This window comes from Empidonax traillii, unplaced genomic scaffold (genome assembly GCF_003031625.1).
Source record: "Empidonax traillii isolate 1590-97213 ecotype Southwest subspecies unplaced genomic scaffold, ASM303162v1 scaffold304:size641404, whole genome shotgun sequence".
Taxonomy (NCBI): Eukaryota; Metazoa; Chordata; class Aves; order Passeriformes; family Tyrannidae; genus Empidonax; species Empidonax traillii.
The window spans coordinates 169,735-194,703 of NW_020955497.1; the positions used below are offsets into that span (position 1 = coordinate 169,735).

Here is a 24,969-nt window from a genome sequence, read left to right on the forward strand (position 1 = left end):
AAAACCACAAAAAAACCCCACAAACAAACAAACAAAAAAACCCTAAACAAACCCAACTCTGTTTTAGACACTAAACCAGTCCTTTGCAAATCTTTCACCAGCCTCCCTCAATGAATAGATTTTGCCATTCATGTTAGATTAGGCGGAAAAATCTTGACTATTGCCAAGCAGACTGAACTTTTTGTTACTGTAATGAAAAGGATACATTTATCACTTGTAATGCACACAACTTTTGTATTTGGTAAACAACTGTAACAAAGTTAGCAGCGCTCTGCAAATAGTAATTGTCTGCCTGTCAGTGGAAGGTCTCCTGGGACAGGAGATTTACTGGAGATCTGTGAAGTGCCATGCTGGCATCTCTAGTACTTGGCTGTAAAATGATAAATGATATACAGCAAAATAAACAGTGACTTCAACATGTTAGATAAGTTTACTACTGACTCTTGCAAAGAGCTTTACTTTCTTCCCTCAACTTCTCCATGGTGATAAGTTAAAGAGAGGCAGATTTACTTCTTTCAAACAAAGGGACTACAAGAGAGTAGGAGAGTGACTTGTGACAATGCCATGGAGTGACAGGACAAGTGTGATGAAAGAAGGCAGGTTTGGATTAGATATTAGGAAGGAATTTTTCCCTGTGAGGGTGGGGAGGCCCTGGCACAGGTTGCCCAGAGAAGCTGTGGCTGCCCCATCCCTGGAAGTGTCCAAGGCCAGGTTGGACGGGGCTTGGAGCACCCTGGGATAATGCAAGGTGTCCCTTGTCCCTGCCCATGGCAGGGGGTTGGAACAACATGGTTTTTAAGGTCCCTTCCAACCCAAACCATTCTGTGATTCTGTGAAATGTCCAACAGCAAAACTCCAGAAAAGGAAAACAAGGTTTTCTAAATTGCAAGAAAAGCTTGAGAGCAAAACTCTTGAGCTTGAATAAGGATGGTGGTGGCAGTTCTATGTTCTTTTTTTTTTTATTTGCTTGTTTGTTTTGTTGGAGGTTTTGTCTGGGTTTGAGGTTGTTGGTGTTTTTTTTTAATACTCTTAGCCATTTGCAAAAATAAGATTCAATGAGCAAAAGAGGCAGCGGCACAAAACAAATAACATCATTGCTTCTGAAGTATTACAGAACTTTTTTTCACTTCAACTGAACAAATTAGATTAGGAGGGCAAACACAGTTACATCCCTGTCCATTGCTCAACATCTGCAAAAGAAATTCAAACAAACTGCTACAGTCACATAAAACCAAGATAACAGTGGGCAGTCTTTATAACTGAGATTTCTTGAGAAATTCATGGCATGTACAGAAAGTTTTTAAAAGAACGAGCTCATTTTTGCTGGCACAAGAAAATACTGCTGTCACAGTAACATTTCTAAGCCGGGACTTTTATTTAATGGATTTTTATTTTCTCACTCCCTACCATTACAAAGGTTCTGACTTCTCCCAAAGGAAAACGAATACAAGTCAGTCCTGCACGTTCTCCATCCTGAGTGGCAATAAGTAACGTGCTTTTGAGCAGCAGCCTGCAATTAAAGTCCAAATGGGACTGCATCCAGTCCTGTACACTTGCAGCGTAGAAGGACCTCAAAGGGTCGTGGGATGAGATAAATCAGTGTCATGTATGAGGGCACACACCATATACTGTTATCTGTGCCTGCCTGGGAGGAAGGAGCATTTTGTTGGGAAACAAAATAAAAACATCACAGCGAGAAGATCCTTCTCCCACTGGCACTACAAAACTGCCTCCAGGGGCTTAGGCTCTTCCCCTTTTTTCTAATGCCATTAGTAAAACAGCTTCTGATCATAGTAAGAATCACAGAATCACAGAATAGGCTGAGTTGGAAGGGACCCACAGGGATCAGGAAGTCCAAACCTTAGCCCTGCACAGGCTCATCCCCAAGAGCCACACACAAAGGAGATCATCCAAATGCTCCTTGAGCTCTGTCAGCCCTGGTGCTGTGCCCCACTGCACATCTCCAGTCTGCTTCCAGCAAGCACGGTGCTTCCTGGAATTGAGGGGTTTAACACATCAGTGCTCAGTCTATTCATGCAGACACAGAAATCTAAACCTTTTTTGTGGAAATCCCTCAGAGAAACACGGCAGCTAAAGCAAAACCTTGTGCTAGAAGCAGCACTGGGGAGTGTCACCTGTGTGATTACCTGATGACACCAAGATCCACCTCCCGGGGTTGGGATTTGCAAACGTTATTCCTGCAGCACGTCATGTCCAATCTTTTCAGGACCCATCAGCACTGAACAACAAAGCTGCCTAAGGAAGGCTGAAACAAAGCTATGAAGTTTTCCAACACTTAGGACGTTCCTGCTGTTGTTTTGAGCAGCTCTTCTGGCTTCAACCTATAAAATATTCCTGGACCTACCATTATACTCCTAAGAGAAAAATAAAGGTGTTTGTTGGTTTTACTGAGTCAAGGAGACTTAATTCAGGGACATTCCTATGCCAGCATTGAGAAAAGAGCATGTTGATTACTGAGCCCTTTCCTGGCAGAAAGCAAGGCAATACAGAAGTTATTGCACGACAATTCACAAGCATCCAAGGTTACCTCCACTTCATCAGGCTCCCTCACAAAGTGCCTCTTCCAGGACTGCCTCACAAATGTCATCAATGCTAGAAAAGGATCGCGAGGTACAGGTTTGACAGGACCCCTTTGGATTCAGGTGCATCCCGTTAATAATCCTCCTCAAAATTTATGCCAGCCTTATCTCTTCAGAAGGAACCCATCTGAAAAATCTCAATATCCATTGCCAACACTAATCAATTCCTTTCAGACAAAGTAAATGCAAAAATCAAAATATGATTCGAATTCACTTCATGTGGTGCATTTTTAAATTATTACTAATTACTTGGGTTTTATCTGTAACGCATTAGCTTTAGACAAGGCTTATTTGAACATCTTCAGTTTCAAATTCGTCTTCTGGTGATGCATGGAAATGTCCTGCTTTTCCATTTTCAAAAAAAAAAAAAAAAAAAAAAAAAAAAAAAAAAAAAAAAAAAAAAAAAAAAAAAAAAAAAAAAAAAAAAAAAAAAAAAAAAAGACAAGCTGAGGGATTAAGTGCCTTGCCCAAGGACAGAGAGGAAACCTGAATCAAAGCAGAGAATTAAAAGCAGATCTCCTGCAGCCTTGGCAGGTTCCTATCCCAATAATCAGCTTTTCCTTATATCTAACAGCAGCATCAGCCTACTGAGCACAGGGAAAGACAGAACAACAGAAGACAGCACCAGAACAATAAAACATCTTTCAGCCTTGCCTTCCCCGAGACAATTCACTGACTTTTCTTGATGTGTGTTAGACACGAGGCTGAATCCCAGCTCAGCAGAACACACAGTGGGTGTTCACTGGGAAGCAATGGAGGGATGCCAGGATGGTTTTTGCCAGGCTCCAGCAGGCAGTGCCTCAGCTGAGACTTGGCACAATCTGGGGATGGGTTTGTTTGGTTTGAACAGCATCTGCTGCGATGCAACGTCTTAAAATGGCCAAACTTCTCAATCGTGGAAAGCTGAATAAGCAAGGAGTGAAGTAAATCTGATCCTTTGTTCCCAGTCTCTCAGGGTGCTTTTCCACATCAGTGAAACCCCACGTGGTTTTGAGATAAAGAAGGAATGCTGAGGTCAGCAGAAGCTCAAGCCCACAGTGGCAGTGATGGGCCACAAACGTGATTAGAGGGATGGAACACCTCTCCTATGAGGAAAGGCTGAGGAAAATTGGGGTTGTTCAGCCTAAGGAAGAGAAGGCTCTGGGCTGACTGTATGGCACATTCCAGTACCTAAAGGGGTCTCCAAAAATGCTGGAGAGGGACTTCGGACAAGGGATGGAGCGACAGGACAAGGGAGAATGGCTTCCAACTGACCCAGGGCAAGGTTGGATGGGATATTGGGAAGGAAATCTTCCCTGTGAGGGTGGGCAGGCCCTGGCACAGGTTGCCCAGAGAAGCTGTAGCTGCCCCATCCCTGGCAGTGTCCAAGCCCAGGTTGGACGGGCCTTGAAGAAACTTGGGATAGTGGAAGGAGTCTCTGCCCACAGCAGGGGGTGAAACTGGATGACCTTTAAGGTCCTTTCCAGCCCAAACCATTCTGGGATTCTATGAGATTCTCAGGATGAGACTGGCAAACACTGGCAGAGTTCCCATTAATATCTTCTACAATGGACCTGGCTCCAGCTGAGCATATTATTCTTTTGCTATCATGATAATCTGATTTATCTGCAATAAAAAAACCCTAAAATTAATATAAAATAGAACCAGTTGGGCAAACAAATGTGTATACTCCAATAATATATAAATTGACAAGCCAAAATACTTGAAATAGCATAATCTCTTTACCAAAAAAATGCTAGGCAAGCCTTAGATTAAATGGTACTTGTGTAACAGAATCAGCCTGCTGGCAATTAAATGGCTTTCTACTTGAAAAATTCATTTGTACTCTCATGCAATTAAATGTAAACCCATTAATATTAATATTCTCTAATAATATTTATGCTGATAAAATTTTAAATCACCCACTGCCAAACACTTTTCAAACATGACAAGTCAAAAAATGCTCAGGTTAACCACAGGTAACCCAGCAAGTTTTACACACTAATTAAAACAAACATGATTTAAGAGATGGAGATTGACTTGCAAGCAAGGATATTTTTTTTTAATAACTGAAATATTTGAATGTTTAATTTTTAAAATTGCTTCTAGCTGACTTAAATGAATGCACTGCTGTGAAATCCAGCTCTTTAGAGGCCTTATGAAGAAAAGCCCAGGGCCAGAATTTCACTTGCTGGAAATGAATTCAGCACAGATTTTTCAAAGCTTTCCTCAATGAGCAGGAGTTGGGGTTGCAAATACCTTTCCCACCCAAGGTCTGCAATTTACAGCCAGGTTTTTATGGAGATTTTCATGTCTTTCTGACCTTTCTAGAAAATGCAGTGCCAGCTGTGGGTGTTTCCTTTTGCTGCTGTACATTCAGACAGGAACACCTGAAGGTGCCAGGGTCAAAGACATCCTCTCCCCAAAGGCTTCGGTCTTAACACTCATGATTTTGGGTCCCTCTTGGCAAAGAGATCTGCATGTGTTTGAAATTCTTCCTGTACCAGACTCTCCCTTTTCATATCTTCTGTGCCTGCTAAACACCACCAGGCTGTGATTCCTTTTCTTCAGAGTCTCCTTTTGCGACATTTTTAATTTTCCATTCTCTTTTGTGCCTATCTCACCTCTGTAAGTCAGTCATCTGTTTGAGGAGAAAAATCCAGCCTCTGTAGGCACTGCCCCATTGCACCTTTTTGTCTCCTTCCCATTAATATTAAAGTGATGGGGAAAAAAGAAAAAAAAAAAAAAAAAAAGCTTTGACAGTAACCAGCAAGCACTGCCATTTGTGAGCACAGCTGGGAGCACATTTAAAGCAGTGCTGAAGGGGCTCATTGCTACCAAGCTCACACAGAGATGTGGCCAAGTGCCACTCGGTGCTTCCAGAAGGGAACGCTGGTTTGGGAAAGCTGCACAGGGCACGAGTGGAGGAGGGACAAGGAGCCTGATGTCCCTTCCATAACCTCCACACACAACCATTCTCTTTGCAACAAGCCATAATGCACATGCAAAATATACACACCAAGGCTGTGATGAGTAAGTGTGAGTAACCTGCTGCAGCAGATGCCTGTTTTCATTTGATGTAGCCTTTTCCAAAAGGTTTCAGCTCCCTTGATTTCGAGTCCCTTCTGTGGAGGTTAAAAAGCTTTTCTTCCTCTTCTGAGCATCCCAAGTGGGCCTCGTTGTACAGAGTGGGTTCTCTCCACACCCCAGCACCCTTTCTCAGTGCAAAGTGGCGGCTGACCAGGCAGGAGCCCTCCCTGGGGGGATGTGGCAGTGACCTCTCCCTCCCAGCACCGCACTGTGAGTCACCCAGGCTTCGGCAAAAGAGCACCGTGACAAATCCTCCCCACAGCAGAACATCAGCAGTGCTGACATTCTCCACAAACAAACTTGTGAAAGTGTAAACACGTTTCTGGGTGTGCTGTCAGAACTCCACCTACGCAGAATCACCCCAGCTGGTCACCAACCCAGCTGCCCCTCGCCGGGATGGTGAGTGTTCAGTGGCAGCGACGAACGCTGTGGCAAAAAACTTGTGTGAGGTACAAGAATTGAGCAGGAAGATTAACAGATAGACAGCAGATAGACAGATTAATAGATGGACAGCACTGGAAGCTACAGCTGGCTCAGCACTGCAACAACTGAAAGCCTGTGAGATGGATCCAGCAAGACACAGTCAACAGAAAATATAATTTATAGAGTAAGCCAATCATAAATATTAGCATAACATATAACTAGCGACATTACTATTGTCAAGGGAGCTTTTCCTACACTGTATTCAGGCTGTTTTATAACTCCCATCATTACACTTGATATGATTTCTGTGGATTTGGAACAATTCCCTCTATGAGTCTGACTTTGGGAAAGCTGTAACAATATCTGCAGCCCTGTCACCCCGTCAGGGCAAATAACAGTTTGCACTGATTTAATGCACCAGAGCAATTCAACTCTGCACACAGCAGCTGCTTATTTGGTTACATGATTTGGATAAAACATTGAGACGTTTCCGTGGAACTTGTTGAAGTTTCGCCAGGGTGTGTTTTCACAGCCCCTGCTTGGGGACAGGAGGTGCTGCTTTCAAAGTCAGCGACAAGTTTGTCTGTAAGTTGTACTTGTGAGTTGGACAGGATTTAGAGTTTATTCTACCCTGGTCTCAAATGCAGCTTTACACTGCTGTATTTTGATCTTTCACGGGTAGAGTGCAAAATTCTGTTTTCATTACGTTGTAGAAACAACTCAAATACCTATAAATAACCACTACCCTGTCCCCAGTGCTAATGCAGTTTCACTGACAGGATTATCACTGCTCTTTCTACTACTATTATTGGAATACTGAAGATGCTCCTGTGATTATCTCTTCATGAAGCCATTCTTATACTGTGACCATGGTCTTACTATCAGGGATGTCTAATAAGAGCCTGACAGTGTTATTATCATTTTAATGGTTGGGCTTGATGATCTTAGAGGTCTTTTCCAACCTTAATGATTCTGTGATTCTATGACTTCTACCACCTCGCAGTCCTCACACACAGACTGCCTCAAAACAAAATCTAGCTCCTGAGGAACAGCAACAAACTGAAATGTGGTGCAACACATTCATTTTGTGACTAAAGAAAGAGCAGAACGCCGTACCGCCAAAATTAGAAGCAAGCAAACTTCACTGACCTAAATTTATCCTCAATTGTATCTCTGGAAGGCACCCAGCTTGTTACAGACCTACAATTCCCTAAGGACAGTTTGTCCAAAGGGATTCTGGGGGATCACGAAGGGCTGCAGTACACAGGGAGAAGAAGGCTGAGGATGAGGCTGTACTATGAAAATTTTGCAAAATTAGTCCCCTATTCAATCAGAAGTATTTTGTTTTAACAAAAGCATAATCGGACAAAATCCAATCTGTTGGATATTTATTATTTGCTGTCCCCACTGAGCAGCATAAGGAAATCAAACAAGTGGCATGGTAGGCAGCAGGGGCTGGGGGCTACACCAGCCTCTAGTTAAAATGTTGCTTCAGCAGAGATGAACAAAAGTGACCAGCTTAAAAGTGTGTCAGTCTGAAACCAGGTAAGACATTCCCTCCAGGCAGCAACGCCACTGGTTTGTTGTCTCCTCAAAGCTTTTAAGAGCTATCTCAATTTTGCAAAACCTACAGACCCACCTCTACTCAAATCAGGTTTTAAAAATTAAGATACTCCCCCCTGCATTTTTTTCCTTAAGGACAAATATCTTGCATAAAATATCTTCAATATTTTCATGGAGCTGGAAGGTTTTAAAGAGGACATACTGCAAACTAAGTCTGTTTTGATTTTTTCCTAAAAAATTCAGAATTTTGCTTTGGACTTCAAGCATCCTGCACAGATTATTTCATCCCTGCTTTTTCTCAGTGTTGTCGTTTTGTCATTCCGTGACATGCAGAGATACTGAATAATTTCAAGACTGAAAGGTTAATTATAAGCAAATGCATTGCCACACATACATTTTACTCACTGCAACATTGTATTCTCTCCTAAAAACCAAAACATCCTCTGCATTCACACAGCCTGAAGCTCTATAATACTTGTCAGCACACACTGGCTCTATTTAGACACGTGGGTTTTCTCTTGATACAAAAGATGATGTTGAATTATCAAGAGATGGTTTGGTTTGTGGGAAACATCTTCCCTCTGCCTTTTAGATTCTCGCCAAACTGCTAAGAGTGATTAATATTTTCTTTCCCCCTGTCAAGAGAGTGCATATTTTAAAGCATCACATCACTGCTTTCAGTATGTGGCACAATTCCACAGTGATGCATCCAGTGTCCCACTCAACAGCCTCCAACAGTTGTTTGAAGACATTTAGTTCATAAAGCTGAGAGTTGTACTGGCAGCAATATGAAGAATTACATGTAATAATTTATCCCCCAAGTATTCAGCCATACAAAGGAACTGATATTCTGCCCATTCTCAAGGCACTGGATTTTATTGCTATTAACCAACACTTGTGGCACTTCTGGGTATTTTCAGTGCAAAAATCAAAAAGAAGTTCCGGTTCTTGCAGCTGGGCCTCACTTTTTCTGTGAAATTCAACACCTGCAGGTCCTCTGGATAATCTAAACAGATTTGCCATTTACAATAGTAAAAGAGCACTTTCCACGACTTCAGTTTTCCCAAGAATGACTGAGGTACCTGAGCAGCAACAGTCCTCAGGTCCATGTGCTTGCTTTAACTGATAAAAGGAATGACTCCTCAAGTCCAAGAGTTTTGGAAAAAAAAAAGAGATTTTAATTCCATGTGACTGACTATCACAGAATTCACAGCCAGGCAGCTCAAGCAAAAAAATTTGACTCCGAAGTGTTTTTCCTTAAAAAGGAAATGATTAAACAATTCAAGTATTCATTACAAACCCAGCTCAGTTTCCTTCTCTCAGGTCATCTGTGTTTTCAAGAGCTGTTTCTGCAACTCTTCCTCCTCCAGGCTCTCATATCTCAAACACGAGAGCCTGGGCTGGACAAGCAGAGCCACAGCAGGGAGACAGACGTGGAATAGCAGCTTTCCAAGTGGGATTGAGGTGAAGCAGCTCCTGTCACCAGACAGAAAGTGGCAACTCCATGTGCTTTTGTGTTCTTTGCATTGTGTAAATTCAGTCCATCATTGCCTCTAATGCTCAAAAAACCAATAAGCCAGGGTGGATGTGAATAGGCTGGCACTGGTTGGAGTGGCCCATCAGCAAAACCAGGCTGCAGTTGCCAGAGCTGCTGCAAAGGAGGGAAGGGTTGCATCCACCACCAGTGTAATACCTCTGGCTACAGCCTCACACGTAAAGCAAAGCAAAGGCCAGACAGCTAAAAACTCAGGTGTTGCAGCCCTGCAGTGAAGGTCAAAGCTGTCTGATCCAGGATGCAGCAGGGTGTCCTTGCCTGCCCTCTCTCATCGTTTCATGTGTCCTCATTAAGCCAGCAGCAAGAAAGTAAAGGGACCAGGACAGGTATAAATCTGACTTAGGCAGGAGCTCACACAGGGCTTTCGGTTAAGTATACTTTTTAATTTTGTGAAAGTTCCTTGTTCAATGAAAAGAGGAAAAATGTTGCTCTTTTGGTTCTTTATCCCTATTATATAACAACATTGGTGAACTGAGCATTTATCCCAGTGTCACAGAATCACAGAATGGTTTGGGTTGGAAAGAACCTTAAAGATCATCTCTTGCCAGCCCCTTGCCACAGGCAGGGATACCTTTTACCAGCTCAGGTTGCTCCAAGCCCCATCCAACCTGGCCTTGGACACTTCCAGGGATGGGGCAGCCACAGTTTCTCTGGGCAACCTGTGCCAGGACCTCAGCACCTTCATAGGGAAGAATTTCCTCCTAACAGCCAATCTAAACCTGCTCTCTCTCAGCGCCTTGATTTTTCATTTTTATTTTTAATATATAATGTTGGGAAAGTCTCCAAGGCTTTGGACTAAATAAAGATCTTACCTTGGCTCCCCTGCTTGGCAGGCTTTTTGCTTCTAATACAACACAGATCAGAGAGGTGTTTTTTGGCTCTGCTATCTACAATAAGATTATTCTCCAACATATGTTTCCATCAGTCAGGAAAGCACTCTGTTCTTGTCACATACCCTCAAGAAGTTGGGAATGTGCCTCAGGTAACAGAATGGCATCTTTTTGTACGAGCTTTCACATCATAAACAATCCTTTTTGATACCACCACAGGCAGCAGCTGAGTAAAGGGAAGGAAGCTGATGATTCTCCCTTGTTTCTGGTGCCCATTAGAGCAAAACAGTCACAAAGGAATTTGCCCACTCCAATAAAGTCCCTCCCCACTGTTTTTCCTGGGCTGGTTTACAAGAGTCAATTCACTGCATGCAACCCCTATGGCTGCAGTCAGGTCGTTGTTTCCCAAATTTACCACACGTATTGAAACTTCCACCAGTGCCTCTGAACCCCTACCAAGGCAATTTCAGCTCCAAGCTCATGGTCTCTACTGTTGTCTGGACTGAATATCCCTTTGCCCAGCTCTTCTTCACAACAGAATTTCACTTTTTTCCCGCCCTTTCCTCTCACTTTCTTGGCTGATGGAGGAATTGGTACAGAAAGTCCCAAGAGATCCCCTCCTTTCACATCACCCCTTTCTGGGACTATTTCTCCCAACTCCTCTGGTCCATCCATGGGGCACAGTTCAGTCTTACAGGACACGTTTTCCAGGAGACATTAACCTGCTCCACAGTGCAGCTGGTCCAGTTGAAAACATCTTTGCATCAGGCAGAAATGGGCCTGGTTTTCCTCAAATGAGAGTAGGAATCGAGGAGGAGCCTGGACCTGCTCTCCCAGCACCAATCCTGCCCTTCCTGGAGATCCTCAGGGGTCTTTAAGGGGGAAAAAGGGCAAAACGAGACTCCCTGCCCATGGCAGGAGGGTTGGAACTAAATGATCTTTAAGGTCCCTTCCAACCCAAACCCTTCTGTGATTCTATGTTTCTACAACTCAAAAAAAAAAAAAAAACACCAAGAAAAAAAAACTCACAAACAAACAAAACACACACAAAAAAAACAAACCAAAACAACAAAACAAAAAAACCCCAAACAAGATGTCTGTGAATACCAGCTATAAACACAGTGTCAAGTCCTTCTGTAAACCCACAACAGAGCTGAACTAAAAATTGAAATACAACAGGATGAAGCAGTGCATCTCTGGTGTTGATAGAAACAGCAATGTCAAGAGAATGAGTACAGAAGAGAATAAGACTTTGCCACAGTAATTATCTACCTAACACAGAACAATGTGGAATATAGAAATCTTCTTGCCCAAAAGGCTCCTACTCCCACAGCCATGTTAAAAGAAATTAAAGAAAAAACACGCAGAAAATTAAACTGTGGAGAGAAAAACATTCTTTTTCTTGGATATAGCATCATTTTTCTGGTTTGCCTCTAATTCCATGTCACTCTTAAGTGAGAGGTCCGACCAGAATGGATTCCCTGCATGCTTTGTCAAAAGGTCCAGCTTCAAAAGTGGGATTATTTGCTCACATTATGCAGTGAGACTCAATGAGAAATTAAGAGACTAAATAAATACTGTAAAGATCAGGGAAAAAAAACATATCATCACCTCCAGTTCCTTTTCTTGCCCTCTGATTTATCGCTCATATATAGCCAGGACAAATGAGGGGACTTGTGCTATAGAGCAGTCTGGGTACAGGTCACAAAGGAGTAAATTCACAAGAGTCTGGTACCAAACACTGCAGTTCTGGTCAACACACACAGAATTAGATTGTTTTTTCGGTTAAATCCCTATTTAGAAGAAAAAAGTACAGCTACAAACTTTGTTTTAACTGCTCGTTTAAAAATCTTGTTGCTTTGGAATGATACCAATTGGTGATTGCCCAGGGATTACGAAGTCTGAAAGATCAGTGGTTATTCTAAACTAAATAAAAAACCCTCAGAACTAGTACTTAAACTAATCAAGTTAAACATTGGAAAAGAATGAGGAAGTCTGACACAAGCAAATTGGACCAGGTAAGTGTAAAGGCCCAGAGTCTGAGGGAATCTTGATTCCTTTGCCAGATGTAGATAATGACTATACAAGTTTGCTACCCTTAAACTTGCATCTTACGTTGTATATAATGACTTTGCCTCTTACTGTTCCTCCATTCATTTACTGGATGTCAGATAATTTTCACTCCTTTTTTTTTTTTTTCTTTTTTTTTTTTTAATTTTTCTCGGAGAACCAAACCACAACACAAGATGAATTCCTTGCTCTGAAAGCTCAGGATCCGACGGAGAAAAATAAACGTGTACTTACGACCAGAGGGAGTTCCTTCCTTGTGTGATGACTCCAGTGAATTTTGTGAGCCTTCGAGCATCTACTTCAATCCACTGGTAAGGGTCGTTTCTTCCTGCACACCAAGCACCATCATAAAAATCATTTTCGTTAACACCTGCCTGAAAAGAAGGCAAAGCTGTCTATAAATCAGGACTGAGGAACTGGAGGTCTTTCATGGGAAAAAGAAAGGAACACACAGAGTAATCTTTCATCCCAATCACTCCTCTGGCACCAGTTGAAGACCCCTTGAGGCCGTTATCATGAAAATATTTCCTTACTGAAAGCGGGCAGGGAAATTCTGCCAAGTCCCTTTAGAAACTAAGAACCCTCACATATAAATTTCAGCTAGAAAGAATATCCTGAGCTTCAGTCTGTTCACCTGTCTGTGCTTGTGTCCTGATAGAACCTTTACAGTACTTCCCACCAATCTGGAGTACCAGAATTACTAATTTTCATCACTAGGGTGGCAAAGGTTAAAAATTCCAGAATGCCCAGCTGTACTCCAACTTGAGTATCAATCTATACCCCAATTTATGTTGGGAACCCCCCCCCAAACAGCCTTCTCAGCATTTTCAAAGAACCAGCTGAAGGTATTTTGGGTAAGATGTATTCCAAATAAATCTGAAATAGCATTCAATGACAAATGCAATCTGAGGTCTTCAGATATTTATTTTCTTTCTAAAGCCCAGGAGATGATTGGCACCAAGCTGGATACTGCCATAAAGAGCAAGAAGCTTTGCCATATGGTCCTCTGAGGCTACATGTATTTTTATGGTTTTTCATCTGTGGTTTATGTGGATTTATCATTGCCACCCATGCAATTCCAAGAATGGATATCCTTAAATATTTCCCAAATGAAACTGAGGAGTTTGACAAACTGTTTCTACCCAATTGGGCAATGGGTGGGTCTAACTCAGAGAGGATGCAGGGGTTAATCCCCCTTCCCAGTGTGATCCTTATGGCATTTGAAGGAAGTTCTGCAAAATAGAGGCATGGACTCAGTTTCTAAAACTCATTTTCTCAGGTATTCAAATCTTGAGATAGAGCAGCTGAAAAATTATTTTTTATCCTACATCTACCAAAATAAAATTAAGCCACCTACTTCTGTGCATTAGCTCTGATATTTTGAAGTGAATTTTATACACAAGTCAAAGTACAAGACACAGAGAAAAAGTCTATTAACAGTGTAAGGTAAATTCTTCAAGGACAACTGAACAACAGGAAAACATGAGGATACAAATATGATCACTGACCTGAGTTATAACCGTTTTCAAGAAAAGGTTTCAGTGCATTCTAAAATAAGATGGAATTTGAAGTAACCTTGGGCTATGAAACCGTTGCTTGCCAGGAAGTGTTAAGATCTACAGAGCACCTTGAACAGCATCCTGCTAATTCCTTTCACTCTGGTCAAATTCCACTACTTTCTGCAGACCAAGCACCCACATCTCTCACTGCTTCAGTTGAAATCCTTGGTCCTTGTTCCATCTTTGGATATTTCCCACTGGTGTGATCCTTGTCGGGGTTTAGACCTCTCCTCCACATTACAGCGAGAAGAGGGAAGCAGAAGAGAGAAAAAAAGAGTTCATCTGAAATAAAAACCCTCACCTAAATTACCTACTCAAGTCTCCATGGTTTCAACTGGATTTAAAATAAAGCCAAGCTTAAGTTGTATATCAACTATGGGGAGTCTCAGTTATCCACAGCTTAAAATACTGTGGTCTTCAAGAGGGGAGAGGGGAGAAAGGAAGAAAAGAAAGGAAGAGCCACGCTGCTACTTCTTCCTCCTCTCTTATTTTATGACATCAGCTGCTTTGAAGCTAAAATGAAGTTCTTACTAGGTAAAAAGAAGCAGGTGTCTGTGCACGATTAGCACAGAGTACTACTTGAAAAAGAGAAGTTTAATCAATGAGAGGTTCTTTTTAGAAATGTTCCTGAAGAAAAAGAGTCTCAAATTTATGTTACAACTTCTCTTTTCAAGCTTCAAATCTGTCTTTTTTTCTTAATGTGTTTAATTTTCCGTATGGCCACTTCAAAAAAATATGAAATAAACTTATAAACACAATCAAATATTTAGTAATTAGAATTCTTATTACATTTCTTCAGAAAAAATGTTCATTCCTGAACAATGGGAACAATTATCAAATATTCTATCAAATTTTACAGATGAAGATACCTTTCCTCAATAAGATGTTTACTTGAATTTTAAAAAATCTATATTGAATTACTGGAAAAAACAGATTCAAGTTATGACATGGACAACTTTAATTATCTTCATAAACAGGAGACTGAAGCAGCTAATGAAAACTGGAAGCAAGGGCTGGGTCTTAAGCAAACCCTTTTTTCCTTGCCTGAATTTTCAAGAATAACTCAAAGTCTAACCCAGTTTGTATTTCACCGGCAGCCAAATGCAAAAATATTTCTCAATATGCAGTGTCTTATGAAAAAAATACCTTTTGGATAGAGGAAAGGAGAACTTTTTTGTCCTGTCACTCAGGAATAAGTTATCTGGAAGCGTGAAAGTTGAAAACTGTAATTCAGCTAAACCAAATCAACTGTTATTATGTTCCCAGAAACTGAGATAAAGGTTACAATTCCTTTACAAATAATGACTGTGTGTTTTAATTAATGTTTCTCTTCCAAATTATGTACGTGCAAGACAAAATAAACACTTAATCACATTACACTGTTCTAAGAGCCTTATTCTATAATGAGGAGAAAGATATTACTGCCAAAATGTATTCAAAATGAAGAAAAATACCAGTCTTCTGCCACAAGTCAGCTGGAGCAGCAGTAAAAATATACCAAATATCAAACCACATCTGCTTAGATTCTTCTCCATTCCCAGCAGGATGTTCATAAATATTATTTTACCACAGGAAGTTTGGGGGGGGGAGCATTGCTCATCACAGGTATTTATAGCAACCAGTACCAACAGGGAGGAACTAAAGCACACAGGCTGAAAGGAGATCTTCCATAATTTTGCCTTTCATTTTTATTTCGATAAGGGAGTTTTTCAAAATTGAACTAGTGAAACAAAGAACTGGAAAGACAATCATAGAATCATAGAATGGTTTGGGCTGGAAGGGACCTTAAAGATCATCTAATTCTATCCCCTGCTGTGGGCAGGGGCACCTTCCACCAGCCCAGGTTGCTCCAAGCCCCGTCCAACCTGGCCTTGGACACTTCCAGGGATGGGGCAGCCACAGCTTCTCTGGGCAAACCTGTGCCAGGGCCTCACTGCCCTCATAGGGAAGGATTTCATCCCAATATCCCATCTAGCCCTGCCCTCTGGCAGTGGGAAGCCATTCCCCCTTGTCCTGTCCCTCCATCCCTTGTCCCAAGTCCCTCTCCAGCTCTCCTGGAGCCCCTTTAGGCACTGGAAGGGGCTCCAAGGTCTCCCTTACACATGTATGCCTGTGTTTGCATCCTGACTTCATTACATGGTTAATCTTCAGTCTTGTTTGGATTTCTCCAACTAGGAAAACGAGGAAGAGAAAGAAACATAGTCTGACTTATTATTTCAGGTTTTAACCACTGTTAATTATTGTACTGATCACAAATACTAATGACTTTCATCCCTGAAGGCAGAGCACCTCGATTAATATTATTTTATACCACAATTTTTCCTGATGATGTTAAATTACTACTGATTGTGCCACTGTTGCAGTTGCAGGCTAGATCTCCAAAATATGGGGCTCTAATAACATTGCTCCTTCCACAAGAAATCCCAGCTTAATCACCATATCTGTACAGGACTGGGAGCAAAATCAGGTCCCACACAGTGCAAGGGCACAAGAGAAGCAGATCCTAGAAGGTCTTATCCAACTCTGCTAAGCCTGTCCTTCTTTGGAATAAAGCACACATGGAATGTTTCATTTCATATGCTTCAAATAATCTAAACAGAAAAAAAAACCCCACAAAACAAACCCTCAGAAACCTTTGAAAAACTTCATTATTCTGCAAATTCCCTGTGAACTGAGGTAGTGCCAGTTACCTGGGGAGAGCCCTGAGCTTCTCAGCTGACTTCTCATCAGATGATGAGGTCGAGCAGAGAGAGGATTTTGCCTCATTTTGGGGAGGAACACAACAGTCACATGAATATCGTGTTGAAATCCAGATCATTGAACAAGGGCAGCAGCCCATAAAATTGCTCATCACCACGCACACAGACGTTCAGAGAACTTCAGGAGCACACAAGTCTCTAAGAGTCTCTCCAACTTGGGCCAAGGGGTTTTTTTTCTCCATGTGCAGGGCTAAAATATAACAACCAGCATGAAAACACAGCAGCACAAATACCAGTGCCTTTTGCCTCTCCCCAGCAAGCTGCAACCTTTTCTTCTGAGCAGTAAACAGAAACCACCAGGGACCTCATTACCCATCTGATGCATCAGTCCCCCTGTAGTACCTGTTCTTGTTTAGGAAGCAAAAACCCTCTAAACATGACTGAAATTCAGGAGCCTTCATGAAAGGCAAAATTAGGCACTGAAACCCCAGTGACAGGGATCTGCAGATTCCAAGTGGCTTTGAAAAGTTTTAGTGTCGTTCATTTTTAAGCAATCCCAAAGAAAACAGTATCTAAATAAAGACAATCCCATACTTTTAACACTGCCAGCCATAGTAGCATCCCAAAGTGGTCAAGTGTTTAGGGAATTCCTGTATGTATATATTGTACAGATGAGCTTTCAGTAGGGATAAAAGCTTTGGATCAAATTTGGTCTAATCCAAGCCCTGGGAGTTTTCAGGAAGAGCTAAGTGGCCTTTTTTTTTTTTTTCCCCTACTTGCTTCCCTCGGCTTCTGCTGCAGATTCTGGACAATATTTACAGGAAACATCATCCACCTCTCAATTTATTTTAAAGCAGTGTTACTGGTGATGATGGACTCCTGGTCTAAACCAGTATGGTCATCCTTGTGTTTAAATAAATTAAACTTTAACACCAGCATGAAAACTAAGCAACCACAACCAACAAGGAATTCTGAGGTTTACACCACAGTCCTTGGTCTTATGCCACCAGACAAACCAAACTGTAATCAAATAACTAAGCATTCCTCTAGAACCCGTCTGAATATCGTCTGCACACCATTTTTGTGTTCACGAGGGTTTCATTCTTAGCAGAGAAGATGGAGTAAAGAAGCAAAGTACCTCCCTGGGATCTCCAGAGGGATTAAGTGTGGAGGTGAGACCTCACACCGCACACAACCCACTGCACAGTGTCTGGGAAAGGAAAAGCCCCTTCCCATGTCTGTGCTGGCCTCCTGCCCCTCACCACCAGCTTCCTTTCCCATTCCTGCAGCTACACAACAAAGTGGCTTGCTGAGCTTTCTGAGCAACTTTAATACATTAAAACAAACAATGAAAAAAAAATCAGGAGGAAGAGGAAGGTATTTCCCCCCCCAGACAAGCTCACACAAGGCAGGGTGGGGTTTTTTAACCAGCAGTGGTCTCTCTTCCAGCAGCTGCCCAGCCCACACTGCAGTGGGGAGCACGTGGAATGGCACTGCTGATTGGAGCTCATCCCTCCTAATCCCAGTCCTAGTTCCCTAATTAGCAAACACCTTCAGCTGGAGGAAAAAAAAAAAGTCAAAGGGGAAGGTAAAATAATAAGAGATAGCAAATAAATTAAATAAACTTTAGAGATTTTGCACTGTTGGTTTGGTGATAATATCCTGTTTACTTTTAAATGCTGTACTTTATCATGCAACAAAACATTTTTAGTCTGGAAGAGGCTGTAATTCAAGTAACAGCACTAATCAAGTGAAAAACAGGAACACCAGGTATGGGAAAATGGAATTTGGCCCTGCAAGACACCTAAACACATCTTTAACATGAAATAAAAGAAGCTAAACAACAGTGTATGCTGGAGACTTCTGAACTGAAGCATTTTTGGGTAGCACAGTCACTGAAAAACTGCCTTAGGGAAAGGGCTTCACTTCAAACCACACTTTCAATTAAGCATTGTCATTAACTACAAGCAAAAAAAGCAACTTGCTGTGTGATCTTCCTTCCAGACTGATTGTTAAGGCAGCTGGGATGATTTCCTGCAGCTGGGAAGGGAGCTGCCTCCACCTTTGCCTGCTCACAGAGGTCTGTTTGGATTTGCACACTAAGTTTTGGAGATTTTTCTAACTCACCCACGAATTTAAAGGTTATCCATCAACCTCACTCACTCCTATAATTCCAGTGTTTCCCCTTCATTTGAATTACATGAGCTGACAAAGCAGTCAGAAGCAATAACTATCCACTGGTTCTCTTTATACAGCAGAACAACCTGAAGCCATTCTCCCACTTAGGAGAAAAATGGATGTTACCTGAATATTAAGCCTTCCTCTGTGGGCCCCCAGGCCGTAGCGCTTCGCCGTGGAGGCATGGAGCTGGAAGTCAGTAATTTTTAATGTCTCCAGACCAAGTGGAGGGCAATCTACAAAACAAAAGATTGATTAAATTTTAATTAAACAGAAAAAAAAGGAAAAAAAAAAAAAGCCAAACCCAACACCAAATAAACAAAGTATTCAAAGTTTCTGGATTTCAGCAGTGCCAAGCTGGCTGGGGTCCTCACTGGCATAAACGAGCACAGCAGTGCTGAGGTCCATGAGAAATGGCAGCTCTCAGAAAATCCACAAGGCAATACAGATCCACACCATTTTAAGGGTCTCAGATAGTTATTAGTGCTCGCTGTGTGCTTCAATTTTTCACAGATATGCACAGTATTTCCTACCAACTGCTTTTCAGTACAAAGCACCACTAAAATGCCCTTTTATGTTTCTTTTTCGGTATTTTCTTTTGCAACTCTCAGTTTGATTTTTTTTTTTCCTCCCTTTCCCTGTACTCATTCCAAGCTACTGTATGAAGTTATGTTTCCAATTAAAATCTGTTCTGGAAACTTCAATCACAGTCCCTCCTGTTGCACAACAGCATCTGTTACAGAGGTCTGGCAGGCTGGAGAGCTGAGCTTGGCAGGGCTGGTGACTAAGCACAAAGAGAGCAATTTTTAAATAAGGGGAACATCTCTTTAAGCCCCAAATTCTGCAAAGCCCTGAAAAAAGAAAAAACCATGTGTCCCACCTATATATTTTTAATCACTCACCAAAATGTCGTGAGGGTATCACAGTTCACAGAATCCTCGTTTTGGAAAAGACCTCTAGGATCACTGAGTCCAACCATTAACCCAGCACTGCCAAGGCCACCACTAACCCATGTCCCCAAGTGCCACATCCATACATCTGTTAAATCCCTCCAGGGATGGGGACTCCACCACTGCCCTGGGCAGCTGTGCCAGGGCTGGAGAATGTACCTGACAACCTCATCCTAACTTTGTGTCTAACTTTCAGGGGCAGTTTTGCATTATTATGCCCACAACTGGCAAGACATATGAGATTTCCCACGCTCCTCCTTAGTTCACAACAAATTAAAACCTCTCAGGCAAAATATAATGTGCTGTCAATTCACGCTGTTGTTTCTGCGTTCATCCTCAGGAAAGTTCTCCCACAAATCCAGGGTCAAACGTCTCCATTAGAGACAGTAAAGACAAATGCTAAAAAATAATGTATTTTCTAAAGTGATCTTGGTATTACATAAGAGACAAAATGTAGACAGCTCCTCATTTCAAAGGGCTTTCAATTCAATTATCCAAAACACAAAAGAGACAGGATGTTTAAGGAAAGCCAGAGGAAGGAATAGCTGGGAGGATTTCGGTTTCATTGGGCTGATTGTTTTAATTGCATTTCCTTATAGAGTGTTTCATCTTTCATCATATTCTGACTGGAACAAGGCTCAGGCTCTGAAAGATCTCTACTGGGAGCAAATTACATGGCTGGGAGCTGCCTGCCTCTCTTAAACAAGTTCAGTCCTCAAGACAGGTCTGGCAATCAACATTGTGGTGTAACCCTAAGAATGCTTTTGCACTTTGGTGTATTTTCCTCTGTGAACAGCTGACACTTAAAAAGTTACCCAGAACTATCCATGCCAGGTCTGAGCTGAAAAGAAAAGCAAGCTGCTTTTACATGTTCAGTTCATAAAGTGCCATTTAACAGAATCTTTATGCTGCACCTAACAAAGCTAAAGCTTATGGAGCTGCCCCAGGTGCAGCCAGCACATCCCTGCTCCCTGGGATTCCACTGTGCAGAGACCTATTTTCATGAAACCTGTAGGAAACACAGTATTTCTGAGCCTGGCAGGCCTGGCTGAGGTTACCTGCACTGACATGCACCTGCCAGAGCATGTACAAGAAGCAGGTTTGGTTTTATTCAGGCTGAAATGTTATTGATTTCCTACAAAGCTGCAATATTCTTGGGCTGGCTGTGGATTTAGATGGATACTCACAGGCTGAGAAAAAAAAAAATAATTCCCTGCATATTTTGGTGTTTATTATCTCTGTTTCAAGAGCAACTGAAGCCCAATAATATGCCCAGAAATGTTCCTATGGATCTCAGGTAACGGCGCTTCACTGCTCTTTAAATTTTCAAGGATGAATCACTGGTGTTGCCTGTGAATGCATCAGATTAACAAGCCAGTATTATGTAATGCTCAATTTAGCAGGAGTTGTCAATGGAAAGAAGATTAGGCTTGTATGAGCAGGCAGGGACTACAACAGGCAGGACAGATACCTCTGGTGAAAACTCTGCAATAGGTTGTTCAGAATCCATTGTCCTTTCCCAGTGTGCTCGAACCTTCCAACATTTCATGTGAAATCTTCAGGATCTTTACCACCAATTCAACAGTATCCAGGAATTTATTTTGTACTGTTATCCTCATAAATTAGTAGGAGAACACTTAACTTGCTTTCTCTGGAGGTGAACTAGACCTTAAGCTGTGGCACCACTAACTTAACAAATCACATAGAGATTCTTCTTCTTTTACCTGGGTGAGAAAAACCCAAATATTTTGCTCCAATACTTGACTGGAAATTAATGAAAGTAATTTCTTCCACAGTTGGCTACTCTTTCTCCAGTGATCACCCCAAATCTCCTACAAGGCCCCTACTTTCCCTACAAGACCACTGACCCTGAGATGTTTCCATCTGTTCAGATCTGCATGGGGATGATATTCTTGGAGTCATCAAGACTATTGTCTACACCAGCTTTGGTGTATGGAATTCGTGCAGTTTTCCACAAGATGAGACCTTTGGTTTTGCTTTTAAATAAAATTATGTCTTCTATTTCTAACCATAATATTTGAATATTAACACTTTAGGAATATTCATGTTTTCCCAAATGCATACGAATTCCAATGTCAATAAAGGGATGAAAAGAGGAGCATGAAGACCAAAACACCAATCTGCCATGTGCTCAGATGGTGGGAACAAGCTTTTCAATTTGGCCTCTTCTGTATAACTCCAACTTACTGAAAATAATACAACAAAATCCACCTACAGTTGCCATTTCATTACTGAAAAAGAAAAAAGTCCTTAGTCATGCTGTGAATTTAATTTTAGATAAATTATTTTGTTGGGGGGTGTGCGTCCCCTACTTCATAAAGCTACTAGAGATAACCAGGACAACCTTGTTTTGAAAAACATATGGGAAAAGAAACTGATTTATGGCATTCATAAAGGCTGTGCCTTTTAAAGTATTGCTTTCATATATTTTATTTATCTTGAAGAAATCTTCCATATAACAATGAAAATTGCCACCTGATCAGTAAGGCTGTCTTAATGATTTGGTATTCTCCATGCTGGTTTGAAAAAACCTTGGGGATGCCACAGAAATTAGACAGCAAGAATAATCAGAGCAGTTCAGCCCTTACAGATTCAACTGGAAATGACCAAGATATTTGGTTGCTTCTTTAACTGGCTGCAAAATTAATCATTAGAAAACACAGGAAAATCACCAGTGGCTTTGAAAGACATTAAAATACATGTAATACTACGAACACTAACAACATAGACCTAGAGCACTGGTGCTTTAGAGAGACTGAAAAACAAGCATTAAACTTGTAGGTGCAGGAAGGGGCTGAGTTATGGACATTTCTCTCCTCCTGGCCCATATCCAACCATGTTTTTGTGTATGATTTGCAGCCTCAGATAGGTATTCACTTCGGAAACAAGCCATTAATAAGATGTCTGGATCAAAGTAATAAATTCCAAGATGTAAAAAGAAATGGGGCTTGGATTCAGACTTAATAACATTTGTACCTTACAGTGTGTTCTTGTGAGGTTTCCATTTCAAAACAGCTTTCCTAATGATGCTAAATGGCCATATCTCAGTGTCCATTATTTTCAATTATGCTTCTCCCAGCCAGCCAGATGGTTGTATCTGAGGGCAGCAAAGCATTTCTGGTACATCCACACTCTGTGCCATCACCTGTTCCTTAAAATCAGCAGGAGGAAACACTCAGGAATTACTTCAATCCCAACTCACCTCTTGAAATCTGAATTTACCACTGGTGATTTGGGCTTGCCTACAGTGAGAGCACCACCTGAAGATGCTGCTGAGCCAGTGTCAGCCCAACCTGCAATCTCAGCATGTGGGAGGGTATTTGGAAGCAGTTTCATCCTCGTGATGGCTGTGTCCTACTGCAGAACCCTCTGCTGAACCTCTGGTCAAAAAAATCCCCTTCTGCAGAGCCAGCTTGCTTGTCTGTGATCCACCTGTGTTAGCAGGCATCCTTAGAAACACAGTAATTCCACTGGCAGAAGACACATATGTATGAGAAAGCACTTGCCTTCATCTCTATTGCCTAAATTATTCATTTCTTTTATTCCCTTTTAGTCTAAATAAAGGTTGCCAGATAAGCCCAGATTGCCTTTATAGCTCTTGTATCTAATAAAGATGCATTTAGGAAATCGTTCTGTCCTCATCTCCTGGAGGCAAAGCAGACAAACGATTGTTTTATTTCAAGACTATTTTCCACCAATTTAGGGGCACTTTCACTTTTTCAAATGGAAAGAAAGAGGGAAGCATCGTGTTTCCTCTTCACTTGTGTTTTTAAGAGCCATACCTACAATCCTTTTCAATTCCTGCGAGCCTGTGCTTGTCCAGCTCGTTGTGCACAGTGATAACTGAGGTCTAGAAATGGAGGAATTTCAGCCTTGTGCAGCCTGACAGTCCCTGATGTTTGGAGGCAGAATGTTCCCTGACTATAGTTATGATTTTAAACGTGATTCAGCTCCAAGAGCTTTGTCATTTTTAAATAAAAAAGAATCCCCTTGCACTTCAAAAGAGGGGAGAAAGGATGTTACGCTACAGAGATACAGGATTTTAAAGATGACAAGAGGAGTTCAAGGCAATGATGATGGTGAGTTAACACAGAAATTTTTTCCATGCAAACAGAGGACATCACCATGATGGATATGAAAACCTCCTCACCCTTCCAGTGTAAGTGATTTCTTGAAGGGGGGCATTTTCCATCCAAACATGCACTGCCAGTATGATCATCAGCAATGCAGCAAGTCCCAAGTTACCACTGCAATGAGCAGCAACAATATAGACTGAAGTGCCCTTAAAAATGATGCTGTTCAGTTCAGAGGGTCAAAACCACACTGCACATCTTGGCCTTGGTGTGGCCAGAGTTTGCCCAAGATCAGAGGATGACAGTGGCCAGCAGGTACCTACAGCAATGGAGGAGTTTTGTCTTAGGTCTTTATGGCCTTGCACAAAAATTCTTAATGAGGGCAATATCATAAATTTCGCCCTCTACAACTAAATGTAGAGTTTTTCCTGCAAAAAGGGTGGTTGATAACTCGTCTTCCAACAGCAGAAACTTTTAATGGAAACTCTGGCAGTCTAATTCCTGTGATTAAAGTAATGCTTCAGTCACAGGTATGCAAAGCACTTTAATATGGGAATGAATCTGCAAGGTGAAATAACAATAAAAGCTTATTTCTGCTCAACTTCAGCTTGCTCAAAATATTTTCTGATTGCTTTTCTGTGATGGACAGCCTTTGTGGGGGCTGAGTAAAACAGAAAAAGGTTCTCTGTTGTCTAAATAATTTTTTATATTTACAGGCTTAGGACATTTGGGGGGGGGGGGATGTGGTCTGGCTAAATTTCGCTTCTGATGCTGTGATTGTGGAAGTGTGAAATTTCTGCAGATGTTCATGAGTCACAGTCTATACTTGTTATGGCCCAGCTTTTCCCTGAAAAAAGGTCCATGGACTTCAGTCTGAGCAGTTGTCTGACTTTGTTCATGTCCAAAATGTTGCCAACAATACATACAATTTCTTTTTTTAGGCCTGAATTCAAACCACCAACCCCCATGCACCCCAGAATATTCAAAGAAGCATTTTGAGGCAGGTGGAAGTTCCTAAAACACACATATTTTGCTTTGATTTGTGTTTGCTTTTTCTGAAGAACCCATTCCCAGGGCACTAAGAGAACAAAGCACTCAATGTGCACTTACAACAAATAGCCTGTATAGAAGCTAAAATACTAAACTATAGTTCCAGATCAAAGATCAAATAAAGAATTAAGGAGATGTCAAAATTTCCTATCCTAAAACCACATTAATTACTGGCTAACGTTGCAGCAAGGCTGTATATTTTTCTAGGACAAGCAACAAACATTGCCTGGGGGTTTAAGACACCGGGGACTTCTCTCAGAAGGGCAATATTTATCACACTGTAGCATTCATTTATGATTGCTGCTGAAGGTTTTTTAGAAGAGGAAGAA

At 41.6% G+C, this 24,969-nt stretch overlaps 1 protein-coding gene across 1 annotated transcript in view; it reads right to left on the minus strand.

Annotated features, from left to right (window-relative positions):
* The window catches only part of CPXM2 (carboxypeptidase X, M14 family member 2), a 73,234-nt gene that overhangs the window by 29,542 nt on the left and 18,723 nt on the right, over nt 1-24,969 (minus strand). Inside the window, exons 2-3 of the mRNA XM_027890961.1 lie at nt 18,673-18,782; nt 12,345-12,484 (exon numbers count right to left, since the gene is read on the minus strand). Coding sequence (XP_027746762.1) covers nt 12,345-12,484; nt 18,673-18,782 — 250 coding nt within the window. The remainder of the gene's footprint in view (nt 1-12,344; nt 12,485-18,672; nt 18,783-24,969) is intronic.